The sequence below is a fragment of the Dendrobates tinctorius genome, unplaced genomic scaffold (genome assembly GCF_039654945.1).
Source record: "Dendrobates tinctorius isolate UK_male_01 unplaced genomic scaffold, ASM3965494v1 ptg000133l, whole genome shotgun sequence".
NCBI lineage: Eukaryota > Metazoa > Chordata > Amphibia > Anura > Dendrobatidae > Dendrobates > Dendrobates tinctorius.
Genome location: NW_027361801.1, coordinates 13,708,285 through 13,724,345, shown reverse-complemented (window position 1 = coordinate 13,724,345; position 16,061 = coordinate 13,708,285). Strand labels below are relative to the sequence as shown.

General features: G+C 43.3%; 1 protein-coding gene across 2 annotated transcripts in view; it reads left to right on the top strand.

Moving 5' to 3' along the window:
- The window catches only part of LOC141048096 (interleukin-13 receptor subunit alpha-1-like), a 212,487-nt gene that overhangs the window by 143,232 nt on the left and 53,194 nt on the right, over positions 1–16,061 (top strand). For both annotated transcript variants that reach the window (XM_073543490.1, XM_073543489.1), the window contains exons 4-5: positions 5,177–5,297; positions 11,481–11,522. In XM_073543490.1, coding sequence (XP_073399591.1) covers positions 5,177–5,297; positions 11,481–11,522 — 163 coding nt within the window. The remainder of the gene's footprint in view (positions 1–5,176; positions 5,298–11,480; positions 11,523–16,061) is intronic.

Below are 16,061 nucleotides of genomic sequence, written 5' to 3'. Positions count from 1 at the left end.
GCTGTGAGAAACATATTCCACAGTGCAGCACTAAATGCTTCCCCAGCAGTTACAAACCTATACCACAGTGCTGCTAAATACCTCCCCAGCAGCAAGAAATATATGCCCCTGTGCAGCACTAAATACCTCCCCAGCAGTGAGAAACCTATACCACAGCGCAGCACTAAATACCTCCCCAGCAGTGAGAAACCTATACCACAGCGCAGCACTAAATATCTCACCAACAGTGACAAACATATACCACAGCGCAGCACTAAATACCTCCCCAGCAGTGAGAAACACATACCACAATGCGGCACTAAATACCTGCCCAGCAGTGACAAACATATACCACAGTGCAGCACTAAATACCTCCCCAGCAGTGAGAAACCTATACCACAGCGCAGCACTAAATATCTCACCAACAGTGACAAACATATACCACAGCGCAGCACTAAATACCTCCCCAGCAGTGAGAAACACATACCACAATGCGGCACTAAATACCTGCCCAGCAGTGACAAACATATACCACAGTGCAGCACTAAATACCTCCCCAGCAGTGAGAAACCTATACCACAGCGCAGCACTAAATACCTCCCCAGCAGTGAGAAACCTATACCACAGCGCAGCACTAAATATCTCACCAACAGTGACAAACATATACCACAGCGCAGCACTAAATACCTCCCCAGCAGTGAGAAACACATACCACAATGCGGCACTAAATACCTCCCCAGCAGTGGCAAACATATACCACAGCGCAGCACTAAATACCTCCCCAGCAGTGAGAAACCTATACCACAGCGCAGCACTAAATACCTCCCCAGCAGTGAGAAACCTATACCACAGTGCAGCACTAAATATCTCCCCAACAGTGACAAACATATACCACAGCGCAGCACTAAATGCTACCTCCTCAGCAGTGAGAAACACATACCACAATGCGGCACTAAATACCTCCCCAGCAGTGACAAACACATACCACAGTGCAGCACTAAATACCTCCCCAGCAGTGAGAAAGATATACCACAGCGCAGTACTAAATACCTCCCCAACAGTGGCAAACATATACCACAATGCGGCACTAAATACCTCCCCAGCAGTGAGAAACCTATACCACAGTGCAGCACTAAATACCTCCCCAGCAGTGAGAAAGATATACCACAGCGCAGTACTAAATACCTCCCCAACAGTGGCAAACATATACCACAGTGCAGCACTAAATACCTCCCCAGCAGTGAGAAACCTATACCACAGTGCAGCACTAAATATCTCCCCAACAGTGACAAACATATACCACAGCGCAGCACTAAATATCTCCCCAGAACACCATATGCCATAATGTAGCAGAAAATATCTTCCTATACATTAAATGCCTGTGAAAAGGCACCAAACACATTCCACAGTGCAGCTCTATATTAATACCCAATAACACCACACATCGCAGCACCACATACCTCCACAGCTCTGCCAAATCCATTGGTACAACGTTAAATACCATCCCAGAAGAGACAAACACATATCACATATAATTGTCCGAATGGACAAAAAAAGTTAATGTTGTTCTACCATATCCACTCACATGAGTAAAACATTTCTTTTATTATAAACTATTTAAAATGTGTAATGTGATATACCCAACAATAATTTAAATGATTAAAATACAACTGGTGAAGTCTCTGATGTGTAGATTTTCCAATATTGTCAGCATTCTGAACAAACTGAACTTGCTATAAATTTCTCCTCAAAATTTAGATTTTGACAATTTTTTATTTTTTTGGGGGGGTGTCAATTTGCACAAATTCAGCAAAAATCAATAAACTTTAATATTTACCTCCCTATGGCACTCTTTAGGTCTGTCCCACAACGTCCAGTTTTCATTCAGTCTCTCAGTAGACACTGACTCTGACTAGGTCCCATGTGGCACGTGGGGCATGACACACATCACCTAGGTCCCACTTGGGTCGTATGGTACCTAATCAGTGCAGCCCCCACTAGATTATTTAGAACAGAAGAAGGAAGGAATAAAAGCAGAATGACAAGTGTAGGAAGAGCCAAGGAGAGGTGAATGTTAGAGTTTCCGTTTTTTTTGTAACAAACTTTATTGGTTCCAGAGTAAGAAGATACATTGACAACAGCCATTCAAATAATTGCAAACATTAACCAATAGTACAAGATTTGATCAATATTCAAAATTACTTCCTTGCAAGGAACCAGAGAATTTTTAACAATAACCCAGACTTACATAAATAACCCAAATATCACAAATAATTGCTCTTTTTTGGTAATGTCAGTTATGAAGTGCTCATCTTGACCATTTGTAATGTTACATAACAAATATCAGGTAGAGTTTCCTTTCTTTAACCCTTTCCCAAAAGATTCGATTTGTGCCAAATTTATTTAATGAGAGTCAAAAGTTTCCTCCTGAATTGAGTAAATGTACCCAAATAAAATTCTTTGTAGCTCCGAAGCAGCGAATATGATCTACATCAGCTGCATCATTAACCCCTTCCTGACATTTGACGTACTATACCGTCCGTGTGCCCTGGGCCTTAATGCCCTTGGATAGTATAGTACATCATAGCGATCAGCTGCGCTCACGGGGGGAGCACAGCTGATCACGGCTGGGTGTCAGCTGATTATCACAGCTGACACCTGGCACTATGTGCCAGGAGCAGTCACGGACCACTCACGGCACCTTAACCCCCAGCACACTGCAGTGCACAGTGTCAGATCAGCGATCTAACTTTACATATTAATGTCCCACCCTGGGACAATGTAATAAAGTAAAAAAAAAAAAAAAGAAAAGTGTCAAAATAATTTTTAAACAATTCCTAAATGAAGAAAAAAAAATATTCCCCAATAAATTCATTTCTTTATGTAAGTAAAAAAAATAAATAAAAGTACACATATTTGGTATCGCCGCGTCCGTAACACCCCACCCTATAAAACTGTCCCACTAGTTAACCCCTTTAGTGAACTCCTTCAAAAAAAAAACCAAGGCAAAAAACAATGCTTTATCATCATACCGCCGAACAAAAAGTGCAATAACATGCGATCAAAAAGAAGGATATAAATAAACATGGTACCGCTGAAAATGTCATCTTGTCCCGCAAAAAACGAGCCGCGATATAGCAAAATCAGTGAAAAAATTAAAGCTATAGCTCGCAGAATAAAGCGATGCAAAAATAATTATTTTGTATATAAAATTGTTTTTATTGTATAAAAGCGCCAAAACATAAAAAAAATATAAATGAGGTATCGCTGTCATCGTACTAACCTGAAGAATAAAACTGCTTTATCAATTTTACCACACACCGAATGGTGTAAACGCCCCCCCAAAGAAAAAAAAATCATGAATTGCTGGTTTTTGTTCATTCTACTTCCCAAAAATCGGAATAAAAAGTGATCAAAAAATGTCATGTGCCCGAAAGTGGTACCAATAAAAACGTCAACACGTCCGCAAAAAAAAAGACCCCACATGAGTTTGTGGGCCAAAATATGGAAAATTATAGCTCTCAAAATGTGGTGATGCAAAAACTATTTTTTGCAATAAAAAGCGTCTTTTAGCATGTGACAGCTGCCAAACATAAAAACCCGCCATAAAATAGTAAATCAAACCCCCATTTATCACCCGCTTAGTTAGGACTAGGGTTAAGATTAGGGATTAGGGTTAGGGGTGTGTTGGGGTTAGGGTTGGAGTTAGAATTGGGGGGGTTCCACTGTTCTGGCACATCAGGGGTTCTCCAAACGCGACATGGTGTCTGATCTCCATTCCAGCCAATTCTGCGTTGAAAAAGTCAGATGGTGCTAAAGTTAGGGTTACAGTTGGGATTAGGGTTAGAGTTGGAATTAGGGTTAGGGTTGGAATTAGGGTTAGGTTTGTAGTTAGGGTTGGGATTAGGGTTAGGAGTGTGTTGGTGTTAGGGTTGGAGTTAGAATTGGGGGTTTCCACTGTTTAGGCACATCAGGGGCTCTCCAAACACAACATGGTGTCCGATCTCAATTCCAGCCAATTTTGCATTGAAAAGTCAAACGGCGCTCCTTCCCTTCCGAGCTTTGCCATGCGCCCAAACAGTGGTTTACCCCACATATGGGGTATCAGCCTACTCAGAACAAATTTCACAATAACTTTTGGGGTGCTGTTTCCCTTGGGAAAATAAAAATTGGGGATGAAAAGATCATTTTTGTGGGAAAAAATTTGATTTTTTTTAATTTTACTGCTGTACGTTATAAACTTCTGTGAAACCCTTGGGGGTTCAAAGTTCTCATCATATATCTAGATAAGTTGCTTGGGGGTCTAGTTTCCAAAATGGGGTAACTTGTGGGGGGTTTCCACTGTTTAGGCACATCAGGGGCTCTCCAAATGCGACATGATCTCAATTCCAGCCAATTTTGAGTTGAAAAGTCAAACGGCGCTCCTTCCTTTCCATGCTCTGCCATTCTCCGAAACAGTGGTCCCCCCACATATGGGGTATCAGCGTACTCAGGACAAATTGCACAATAACTTTTGGGGTCCTATTTCTCCTTTTACTGTTGTTAAAATAAAAAAAATTGGACCTGAATTAATTTTTTGTGAAAAAAAGATAAATGTTCATTTTTTTTTAAAACATTCAAAAAAATTCCTGTGAAGCACCTGAAGGGTTAATAAATCTCTTGAATGTGGTTTTGAGCACCTTGAGGGGTGCAGTTTTTAGAATGGTGTCAATTTTGGGAATTTTCTATCATATAGACCCCTCAAAGTGACTTCAAATGTGATGTGGTCCCTAAAAAAATGGTGTTGTAAAAATTGTGCTGATGTAAAGTAAACATGTGGGAAATGTTCTTATTAAGTATTTTGTGCTCCATATCTCTGTGATTTAAGAGCATGAAAATTCAAATTTGGAAAATTGCAAAATTTTCACCAAATTTCCGTTTTTTTTTTACAAATAAATGCAAGTTATATCAAAGAAATTTTACCACTAGCATGAAGTACAATATGTCATGAGAAAACAATGTCAGAATCACAAGGATCCAAGGAAGCGTTCCAGAGTTAATACCTCATAAAGGGACAGTGGTCAGAATTGTAAAAATTGGCCCGGTCATTAAAGTGAAAACCACCCTTGGGGGTTAAGGGGTTAAAATACTGATGGCACAGATATGTGGTGAGAAATCTCCTTTGTTATATTGATTATTACTTACTCTGAAATTACAGGTAACAGAAGAACATTGGTGAAAAATGTCGCCTGTGTTTGGCACTATAGAGATTATATAACCTGCATTTGGCAGCCTGGAGAAGAGACTCCACCCAACGTACAGTATAAATTACTTTATTGGTGAGTATCTGAAACTGTCCAAGTGTAACAATAACACTTTAGTATTGTGTAATCCGTAAAATATCATGGTATTAGTAAAAAAATTTGTAACAAATATGTTTTGGAAAATGTTACATCAAAGGGGCTCTTCACTACTCGTACAACTCTTTCTCAATGCTCATAGTTCCCCCTTGTAAAATGACACTTATACTCACCCCCGGAGCCGGTGCCGCTCCAGCAGTGTTGGTACTGGCTCACCTGTGGATTTTGTAACATTATGTCACATGATCCCAGCGGCTAATCAGCACTGGCTCCATTCTCCCCGCCTTCGGACAAATCACATACATCCAGACAAAGTGAGAGCAGAATACATCCAAAAATGTGAAGACTGAATCCAGCACTGATTGGCCGCTGGGATCACCTGACAAAACAATGTTATGCAATCCCTGAGAGAGCCAGTACTGACACTGCTGGAGCGGCACCGGTGGTGAGTATAATTATTATTTTACAAGGAGACAAAAAAGGTATTGAAAAGATGTTGTCCGAGTAGTGGACAACCCCTTCAAGCCTCCTCCCTCGAATCCTCATATTTGACTTAGAAGATTCTGATGCTATTCTCTTTGGGTTAACAAAAATTGGTGATTTCAATATCTTTAATTGCAGAATATGCTACAAATCCAGGAAAAATTCCTTAAGTGGTTGTCCACTATTAGTACAACCCCTTCTTGAACTAAATGTTTGCCCCTGAGAAAATAAAGCCTATACTCACGCAGTATCAGCATTCCCTATTCCCGAGGCTCTTGTATGGTGTTGTAAGGGAAGGTCAGAACTGTAGTCATGGCCAAAGACACTGAAGCATCTGTGTCCCAACCTTCCCTCACAGAAAACTGTATTCCACTTCTCAGCGTACCTGCATCTCCATGTTCAGGTCCCCTTGAGTACTTCCCAGGCGGCGACGGCCCCTCTTCCAGGCGACCCCCAGTAATGGAGACACAGTCCAGAATAACTTGAACATTCTCTTTACTTAGTACTTCACACATTACATCCACAGTTGGTACATCATGGAATTCACTTGTTTCCTCATTTTTCCCTACTTCGCTGATTCTTCCGTGCGGCACATGTCCGGACCGGACCATCTGAGACTGCTCCCCGGATCCCTTCCTGGCCTAACCTCGCCATGATGACAATTCCTCCTGTCTGTTTCACCCCAGACTTGAAATCAGTCACCCGGTTTGGTTGACTCTGGTAAAGCATCTGGCCCATCTATACCGTTCCCGTCAAAGCTCCAACTTCCGTCACTTCCTCACTCCAACCGACTCCTACCCTAAAGGCGTCCTCCCAGGCTACAAGTCGCCACATCTTTCCACTCCTGTACTGGCCCACTGCTTTGATGCCCAGTGGCCGTGGATAACATGGGATGCAGCTCTTAACGTTGTGTGGCTGCCAATCTGTCTAGGGCCCCTATAGCCCATGTGAACACTTCGGGCACCTTGGCCCCATCTGACAACTTCCTAAACTCCTGTCCTACCACCCACCAGCCCCTCCTACTTTAACCATCTATAACCTAGCAACCTATTCTAACTGTGCATACTAGTATGCCTCCATCTAGCGGCCCACAAATAAACTACACTTACCCTCATCTATGAGAACGATAATACTAAGGTGCCCCCCTCTAATGTCCGAAGGGTGTATTTCACTTTCCCGAAACTCTACATGAGCCATAGTAAATATTATTACATTATATACAGTGAAAAACATGACAACACAGCAATGGAAATACCCAGAAGGGCTAGCAGTACCATAACATGAATTACAGTATGTAGTACATAAAACATGTAGCAATACCCAATGAGCGAACAGACATAAATAAAGCAATGGACATTATCAAACCAACCCCTTTATACTCTCCCTTTCTTTAAATCTGGTCGTCCCTGACCAAACATGTTTAAAACTTTAATATGTACAATAGATACTCCGCACAGGGAGGATATATGAGGTAGCTACAACTGGTACACACCGAAGTTCGTATCCTACGCATGGGACAGCAGTCCTGAGGATAAGCTCCCCCTTCCTTTGAGGGAAGTACAGTCTTTTTTCGGTGGTCTCCAGCTAAGAAGACAGTCTCTCCTTTTCCAGCAGAATGGACTCAACAAAAACAAAGAGTCCATGGGCTCCATATAATCCCAATGAAGAAAATATAATCCATATAATCCGCCTAGCTTGCAGTGCTCTAGGCCGAAATGAATAAATATACACACAAACAAAAACAAACAATGCTTCGTCTCCAGCATTGTTTAAAGGCCGCAACGGCCAGGTGGCTCTTTAATCCACAGAGCATGACAGGGCTCCTTGCCCTATGGGGACACGTAACAGTCGCATACTAAGAACATGGTGCAATGTGCACAACTCAATTGATGATTTATTTTTTCCCCTTACCAAATTCGTCAACGGCGCGCTCTCCGTGTTCTCTTTGTCGGTTCCCATATTCTGGTACAGGCCGCAGAGGATCCCGCAGCTGCAGAATCAACAGACCATCCGGGCAGAACAGCAGCAGCGCCAAACTGCAACGCCAACAAGAGCGGATTTTCTTCAGCTAGTGCGGAACAGGGCCTATCCACCCTTACCCCAGCATTGTCCCCAGTTTCGGTTCCCTGCACCCGGTGGCTGAGCGTCAGGTCTAGTGGACCACTCTCTTTGTCACATGGCGGCGGGATAGGCCAGGCCCGGCGGAGCCAGAGTAGGGGTGTACTCACCACCCCCCCGGTAGAACATCCTGCAGACCCCGGTCCCGCGGCTGTTGTCTTCCTCCGCACCGGCGGCTGAGCGATCTGGCTTCCAGAGGCGCAGCACTGTACCGCTCCATCCTTCCGGCACGAGCCCCTCCAGGGCATTCTTCACTTCCAGCTCTTCACTCTTCTGCGCCTGGCAACTCAGTTCCGGCTGTTGAAGGGGAGACTCCGGGCTCTTTCACAATGGCTCCAGAGGTTGAAAAAACTCGGACTCTGCAGGGGAGAGCTCTGTTCCCCACTGGCTGTCTGGTTCCCACTTCTCCATATCATCAGCCTTCTTCAACCAATGCCAATAGACACAGCCATACATGTCTTGTTTTTCTAGTTCCCACCCGTTTCCAGGCGAGACCGCTTACAGCGGCTCCACCCATCTGTTATTGGTCAGTCAAAGGGGGCATGGTTTTCTCTTCTTCATCCGTAACCACCAGGGGCGGACCAGGGCATACTGACAGGCAGGTTTGGGCACCAAGAGTCATCGGCAACGCCCATGAAGCACGCTGCTCTTGTTGTTGTTTGCTTCTTCTCCGCCATCTCCCACCAATTCCACAGCCGCCATCTTGGTCAAAGTAGTAGTGCTAGACTTTTTCTTCAAACAAGTCAAGTCCAACTCAGTAGTCAAGTCCAGTGTTGTCACAAAATCAGTAATAGGCAAATCCAGTGTTTCATTCACAAAATCTTCTCCAGATACAGCAACTATTTGCTCTTTCTCCCGGTCATCTTCCAGGGGTACAGCAGTCGCACACATCATCAGCTCTTCTTTCTGCGGGTCCTCCGCACTGCGAGGTAGTCACATCCTGATGACTACGCCAAATGTAAGGGAAGGCCAGGACTGTAGTCATGGCCAGAGACACTGAAGCATCTGTGTCCTGACCTTCCCTCACAGAAAACTGTATTCCACTTCTCAGCGTACCTGCATCTCCAGGTTCAGGTCCACTTGAGCACTTTCCAGGCAGCGACGGCCCCTCTTCCAGGTGACCCCCAGGAATGGAGACACAGTCAAGAAAAACTTGAACATTCTCTTTACTTAGTACTTCACATGTTACATCCACAGTTGGCACATCATGGAATTCACTTGTTTTCTCATATGTCCCTACTTTGCTGATTCTTTCCCTACTTTGCTGATGCTTCTGTGTGGCACACGTCCAGACTGGACCTTCTGAGACTGCTCCCCAGATCCTCCCTGGCCTAACCTCGCCATGATGACAATTCCTCCTGCCCCAGACACAAAATCATCAGTCACTTGGTTTGGTTGCATCTGGTAAAGCATCTGGCCCATCTGTACCGTTCCCGTCGAAGTTCCAACTTCCTTCAGTTCCTCACTCCAACCGACTCCCGCCCTAAAGGCGTCCGCCCAGGCTATGAGTCTCCACATCTTTCCACTCCTGTACTGGCCAACTGCTATGATGCCCAGTGGCCGTGGCTAATGTGGGCTGAAGCTCTTAACGTTGCATGGCTGCCAAGCCGTCCAGGGCCTATAGCCCATGTGGACACTTCGGGCACCCTGGCCCATTCTGACTTTACTTCCTAAACCTCCTGTCTTACCACCTGGCAGCCCCTCCTACTTTAACCCTCTATAGTGTAGCCACAACCTATTCTAACCGTGCACACTAGTATGCCCCTATTTAGTGGCCCACAAAGAAACTACACTTACCCTCATCTTTGAGAACTATAATACTAAGGTGCCCCCCTCTAATGTCCGAAGGGTGCACTTCACTTTCCCTAAACTGTTCATGAGACATAGTAAACATTATATACAGTGAAGAACATGACAACACAGCAATGGTAATACCCAGAATGGGCAGCAGTACCATAATTTGAATTAGGTAGTACATAAAACATGTACCAATACCCAATGAGCGAACAGACATAAATAAGCAATGAACATTATCAAACCAACCCCTTTACTGTGTTGTGACACGTGACTTTGTTGCCAATCAGTGCTGGCATCACTGCCTCTGCCTTTGGACAAACTGAACATGAAGAGGATGTCAGGGAGCAGCCGCTACCTGGACTTCCTCTTTATGTTCAGTTTGTCCGAAGGCAGAGACAATGATGCCAGCGCTGATTGGGTACAGGCATCACGTATCACAACAGCACAGAAGAGCCCCATGGAGAGTGAGTGCTGACACCGCAGGAACATCGTACACATACGGCTTCGCTCCCTACACCTCGTACACACACGGCTTTGCTCCGTACACCTCGTACACACGTGGCTCCGCTCCGTTCACCTCGTACACACGTGGCTCCGCTCCGTTCACCTCGTACACACGTGGCTCCGCTCCGTTCACCTCGTACACACGTGGCTCCGCTCCGTTCACCTCGTACACACGTGGCTCCGCTCCGTTCACCTCGTACACACGGCTCCGCTCCGTTCACCTTGTACACACGGCTCCGCACGGTACACCTCCTACACACACACGGCTCCACTCCGTACACCTCCTACACACACAGCTCCGTTCCGTACACATCCTACACACACGGCTCCGCTCCGTCCAAAATTGTACACACACAGCTCTGCTACATCCACACTGTAAACCCCTCCTGACCCCACACATAAACTTTACCTCATCCAGTACCATGACAACCAGCACAGCAGAATCCTGCAGACACGGAGGCCCCTGATCATGTGATCCCTGACTCCATCACAGGTACTGTGCGCACATTGGTTAAAACAGCCAAGCGACGGGCTGCTGTCAGTGCGGGGGTTCTCTGCGGGAGGGCGAGGATGTGGTGTATGGGGGGCGTGGTGGCTCAGTGTAGTGCGGGATGCGGGTGGGGGGGGTAAAAAATGAGACTGTCCTGTGATAATTGGGACGATTGGGAGATATGCCTGCTGGGCCTCTGACTCCCCCCGGGCCCAGTTGCAGTGGCGACTCCTGCGACCGTGGTAGTAACGCCCTTGGTGGTCAACCACTTTATGGAAAATCATGGGAAAATCCATATATTTTACATGTAGATATTGCTATATATTTCACATGAAAATCTGGAGCAAAACTGCGACATAGCATAGCATGCTAGGAAATCTGTAGAGATTTCTTTTTCTGCTTCGTGAATTTGATTTTGTAAAACTCGCTTCCTTTACATTGTGATATGTTACCAATTGTACACCGAAAATATATCAGGCTATGTCCAAAAAGGAAAGGCTACACTGAAAATCAGTACTAAAAAAAAAAAATTGAGTAGATTTTGCCTCACATACCAATTAAATTTAACAGCTACATGTTTTATCATCAGGATTGGAATGTCAAGCAGGGGCACCATCGGGGATACATAGTGTTAGTGAATCAACGCATCTTCCTGGTATAATTCAATATTATGATTTTTTTTTTAGTTACGCAAGATCCTGATGAAATGATTGTCAGGATAAAAATCTACCTCATTTACTGACTCAATTTTATTATTTCTTTCAATGCAGGGAAAAAGACACTAATCCCGGAAATGTCAATGAATCAATGCAGTAAGTAGAACATACCGTATTTTTCCTACTATAACACGCACCGGACCATAAGACTCACCTAGGTTTTAGAGGAGGAAATTAGAAAAAAAACATTGAAACAAAAAATGTGGTCAATTCTGTACTTAATATCCCCCTATCCTGGTATATTTGGTCCCCCCATCCCCATCCTGATACACTTGGCACCCTCATTCCTATCCTGGTATGCATGCCCCCTCTTCCCTATCTTGGTAGGAATGGTCCTCCTCATCCCTATCCTGGCCAGAATGATTGCCCTCATCCCTATACTATTATGCATGGCCCCCATCTCGCCCAAATATGCATAGCCCCATCCCTATCCTGGTATACAGGGCCCCCATCTCTTCCAAATATGCATGGCCCCATCCCTATCCTGGTATACATGGCCCCCCATCTCATCCTAGTATGCATGGCCCCATCCCTATTCTGGTATGCATGGCACCATCAGAAAACATTTAAAAAAACAAACAAACAAACAAACCATTACACTTACCTTCCCAAAGCTCTCTCACAGCATCCTGCTCCTATGCCAGCAGCTGCTTTATGCTTGTAAGCAGCACAAAGGATATTCATCGCTCTGCATGCCAGGACTGTGTGCGCAGAGAGCAGAGTATTCATTGTTCTTCCGTAGTGCGCACAGTGTCAGCCGGTGGTCACGTGTGCCGTTACTTAAGGGAAATGAATATTCACGTGGAGAAAGGTGAATATTCATTTTTCTTAAGTAGCAGCACACTTCACCGCCAGCAGCAGCAGGAAGCCAGCGGCTGACACTGTGCGCTGTACTGAAGAGCAATGAATACTCACTGCTCTGTGCGTGCACAGTCCTGGCGTGCACGCAGTGAGTATTTCAGCAGCTTCTCTTCGGCTTGCAAGTAGCGCATGATGTCCATGTCATGCGCTGTTTACAAGCGTAAAGCAGCTGCTGGCATCAGGGCAGGACACTGCGAGGGAGCGCTGGGAAGGTAAGTTAAATTTTTATTTTTTTTATATTTTCTGATGGGGCCATGCATACCAGAATGGGGGTGAGGGCCATGCATATCAAGACGCTATTAAAGAGAAATGAATATTCCTTTACCTCCAATCCCATGGGCGTGCAATGCAGTGAATATTAATTTCTCTTTAGCAGCAGGCACAGGAGTTAGCCGCAGCTGCCGGCTCCAGCCCCATGTGACCCGCTGCTCCGCCGTTGCCTCTTCCCCACCTACCCACCACAGCCAGAGCCGGTATATCCAGACTATAAAACGCATCCCCCATTTTCCTCCACATTTTTTGGAGGAAAAATGTGCGTCTTATAGTCCAAAAAATACGGTAATACTTAAAATCCGCATATGGAAGGTGTGTTTGCAACCAGAGCAAAGTAAATTAATTCCTATAGAATTAGAAAGTATAAGTTGGGTTACCACTTTAGAATAAATTCCTATATAATACCACTACTCAAAACTGAATAAATATATATTTTTTTCATGGAGACATCATTGCTTAAAGGAGTTGTCCACTACTTAGACAGCCCCTTCTCAAATCCTATACTTCCCCCATTGTAAAATAATAACACCTATACTCACCTTTGGTGTTAGCACGTATTCACCCAGGGATCGCAGTCAATCAGCATTGGCTTCACTCTCCTCTCCTACAGACAAATTACATACAGAGAAATGGCTGACTGACCGCAGGAATTTCATGGCATAACAATGCCACGCAAACACTGGGAGAGCCAGTGTCAATATTGGTGGGACAGTGTTGGCGCCAAAGGTGGGTATAGGTTTTATTATATTACAAGAGGAAAACATAGGGATTGAGAAGGGGTTGTCCAAGCAGTGGACAACCCCTTTAAATACAATATGTTGATCAAGCTATAAAAAATATAAACATGCAGTGCTGCAAATGGCCACTAGCAGGCAGTATTAAATGAGGTAAACATACTTAATTGCTTAGGTAGGTTCTATAAATAAGTGAATCTTTAGAAGTGTGAAAAATTTAAAAGTTGGTATAGGAGTCAAGGTTTTTTGGAGTAGGGTTTTTTTCTCCATGCTAATGCATTTTGCATCGAATTTTATCCAAATGACACAAAGTAAGTGGCACATTTGCCGCATGTTTAAAGCAACATGAGAATTTGTAAGTGGAGCGCCGTGTTCTTAATCAGAAGAAACTTCAGGAAACTATCGCGTTTTTTGACCTTTGTTGTTGTTTTAGTCATTTCTTGGGCATTTTTTCCGACTGTTTTGCCCATCGATGTTTTTTAGGGGGTCTTTCTGGTTGCTTTTTTTTCATTCCATTGAATAATAAAGAAACAGTGTTTGTTTTTTTTGTTTTTAAGGAAAAACTAAAAATGTTGAAATGCTCAAAGAGGTCCTGGCATTTTTTTTTTTTAGCTTTCCTTATATTGTAAAATACAGAACGGAAAACGGTGGAAGGACAAGTCACTTCTTTTAACTGCCTGGTGCTTTTAAAAATCCAAAGTAGTTAAAAGACATTCAAAAGTCTGAATATCTGCAGAGAAAGTTGTTTTTACATAGAAGTGCTTATGCCACAAAGGACTGATTCCACCTTAAAAGAATTGTGAGAGCAAACCCTTAGAGCCATTCAATTGAAGGCTAGAAAACAATTATCGTTTAATTGTATCCAAGTCATACTCACAGCAATACAAACATATCTCCGTACACTTCTACGGTAATATAAATTTAGTTCACACTGTGCCACTTGTTGGTAGAAAAATATTAGCCTCTCATTGTTATATTAAACCTTTCATGACATGGATATTTTTAGTTTTTTCGTTTTTTCCTCCACTTCTTCCAAAAGCCATAACTATTTTTTTCCGTCCACAAAGCCGTGTGAGGTCTTGTTTTTTTTCGCAGTATGAGTTAGTTGTAGTTTTGAATGACACCATTCACTCCAACACATGGTGTACTGAAAAATTGGAAAAAAAAAAAAAAAAAAGTGCATATCCACAATTTTGGGGGGGGAAATTTTCATTTAACATGTTCACTAGATGGTAAAACTGACCTGGCAATATGATTCCCCAGCTTGTTATGAGTAAACAGATACCAAGCATGTACGGTATATATATATTTTTTAAGTGGCAGAAATAAAATTGGAAATGTGGAAGAAAGATAAGGCTGTGTTCACACACAGCGTTTTTTTAGCGGTTTTTACTGCGGTTTTCACTATAAAACCGCTAAAAATAAGCTTCCCATTCATTTCTATGCATTTTGCACTTTCTGTGCACATTGATGCGTTTTTTACCGCGAAAAAACCGCATCGCGGTAAAAAACGCAGCATGCACATTAATTTTGCGGTTTAGGCTTCTGCCATGCTTTTAGAAACCGCTGCGGTAAAAAACGCATCAAAAACGCATCAAAACCGCGCAAAAACCGCCGCGGAAAAATAGGTGCGGTTTCTGGGAAGGGATTCAGGTTTTTGTGCAGAAATTTTCTGCATCGTGTGCACATGGCCTAAAAAGTTTGCTTTGGCCACCGAGAAATGTAGCATTTAATTTTTCCGGATATGGGGCAGTGTGAGTGCTTATTTTTTGTGCCCTGAGCTGATGTTTTTACTTATAGCATTTTGGGGGAGATACAATATTTTGTTCACCTCTTATTGCATTTATTACAATGTTTCTACGGTGCTCCGATTTCTTAGAAAAATTAAAAAAATTTAAAAAAAAAAAAACAAACAAAAAAAACCATAAGATATGGCCTTCCCAAAACAATTACAGATGCCCTAATAGGCCAAGCCAACAAAAAGAGGCCTAGCTGCATCCTGCAAATAATGATATGATAAAAAGTGCAAAAAATTTATGCATATGATAAATACTTTAAATGAGGTATTGGTTAATATTTTGGCCAAAATAGATAAGCTCGCAACCCACGTCAAGGGTCCCCATATTTGCAAGTCCTAACACTAATATCAAAAACAGGTAACATAGAAAAATAAAAAAAAAAAATAAAAAAAACACATATACCATAAGATACGACCTTCTCAAAACCCTGTCTAATAAAGGCAAGGGGCAGCACAGGTGCAAAACTACTGATAAAAACAGCCACTCCCACACCTACCAGATTATGGAGGGGTTAGCTGCCTAGTAGGAAACATTGTCCCTGTGTGTTGCATATTATAGTGCTGGGCAGCCCGCCTGATAATATAAGGGCATCATAAATAGGCTGCAAGCCAGACTCATTGCATCACACTTACCTGTGTGACTGGCGTCCTATGCAAGCCATATCAATGTGCAATTTTTTCTACTAGGCAGCCAACCCCTCCATAATCTGGTAGGTGTGGCTGTTTTTATCAGTGGCTTGCACCTGTGCTGCCCCTTGCCTTTATTAGTGGAGGCTGCTGCATCCTGCTAGATGTGCATTTGTCATCAGACAGGGTTTTGGGAAGGCCTTGGCATATGGTATGTGATTTTTTTTTATTTTATTCTTTCATTAAGCCATATACCAATCTGATTAATTTATTTTAGTTTTTGACATAAATGACTTTTCTGAATGCAGCAATACCAAATAGGTGTACTTTTTTAATTGTTTA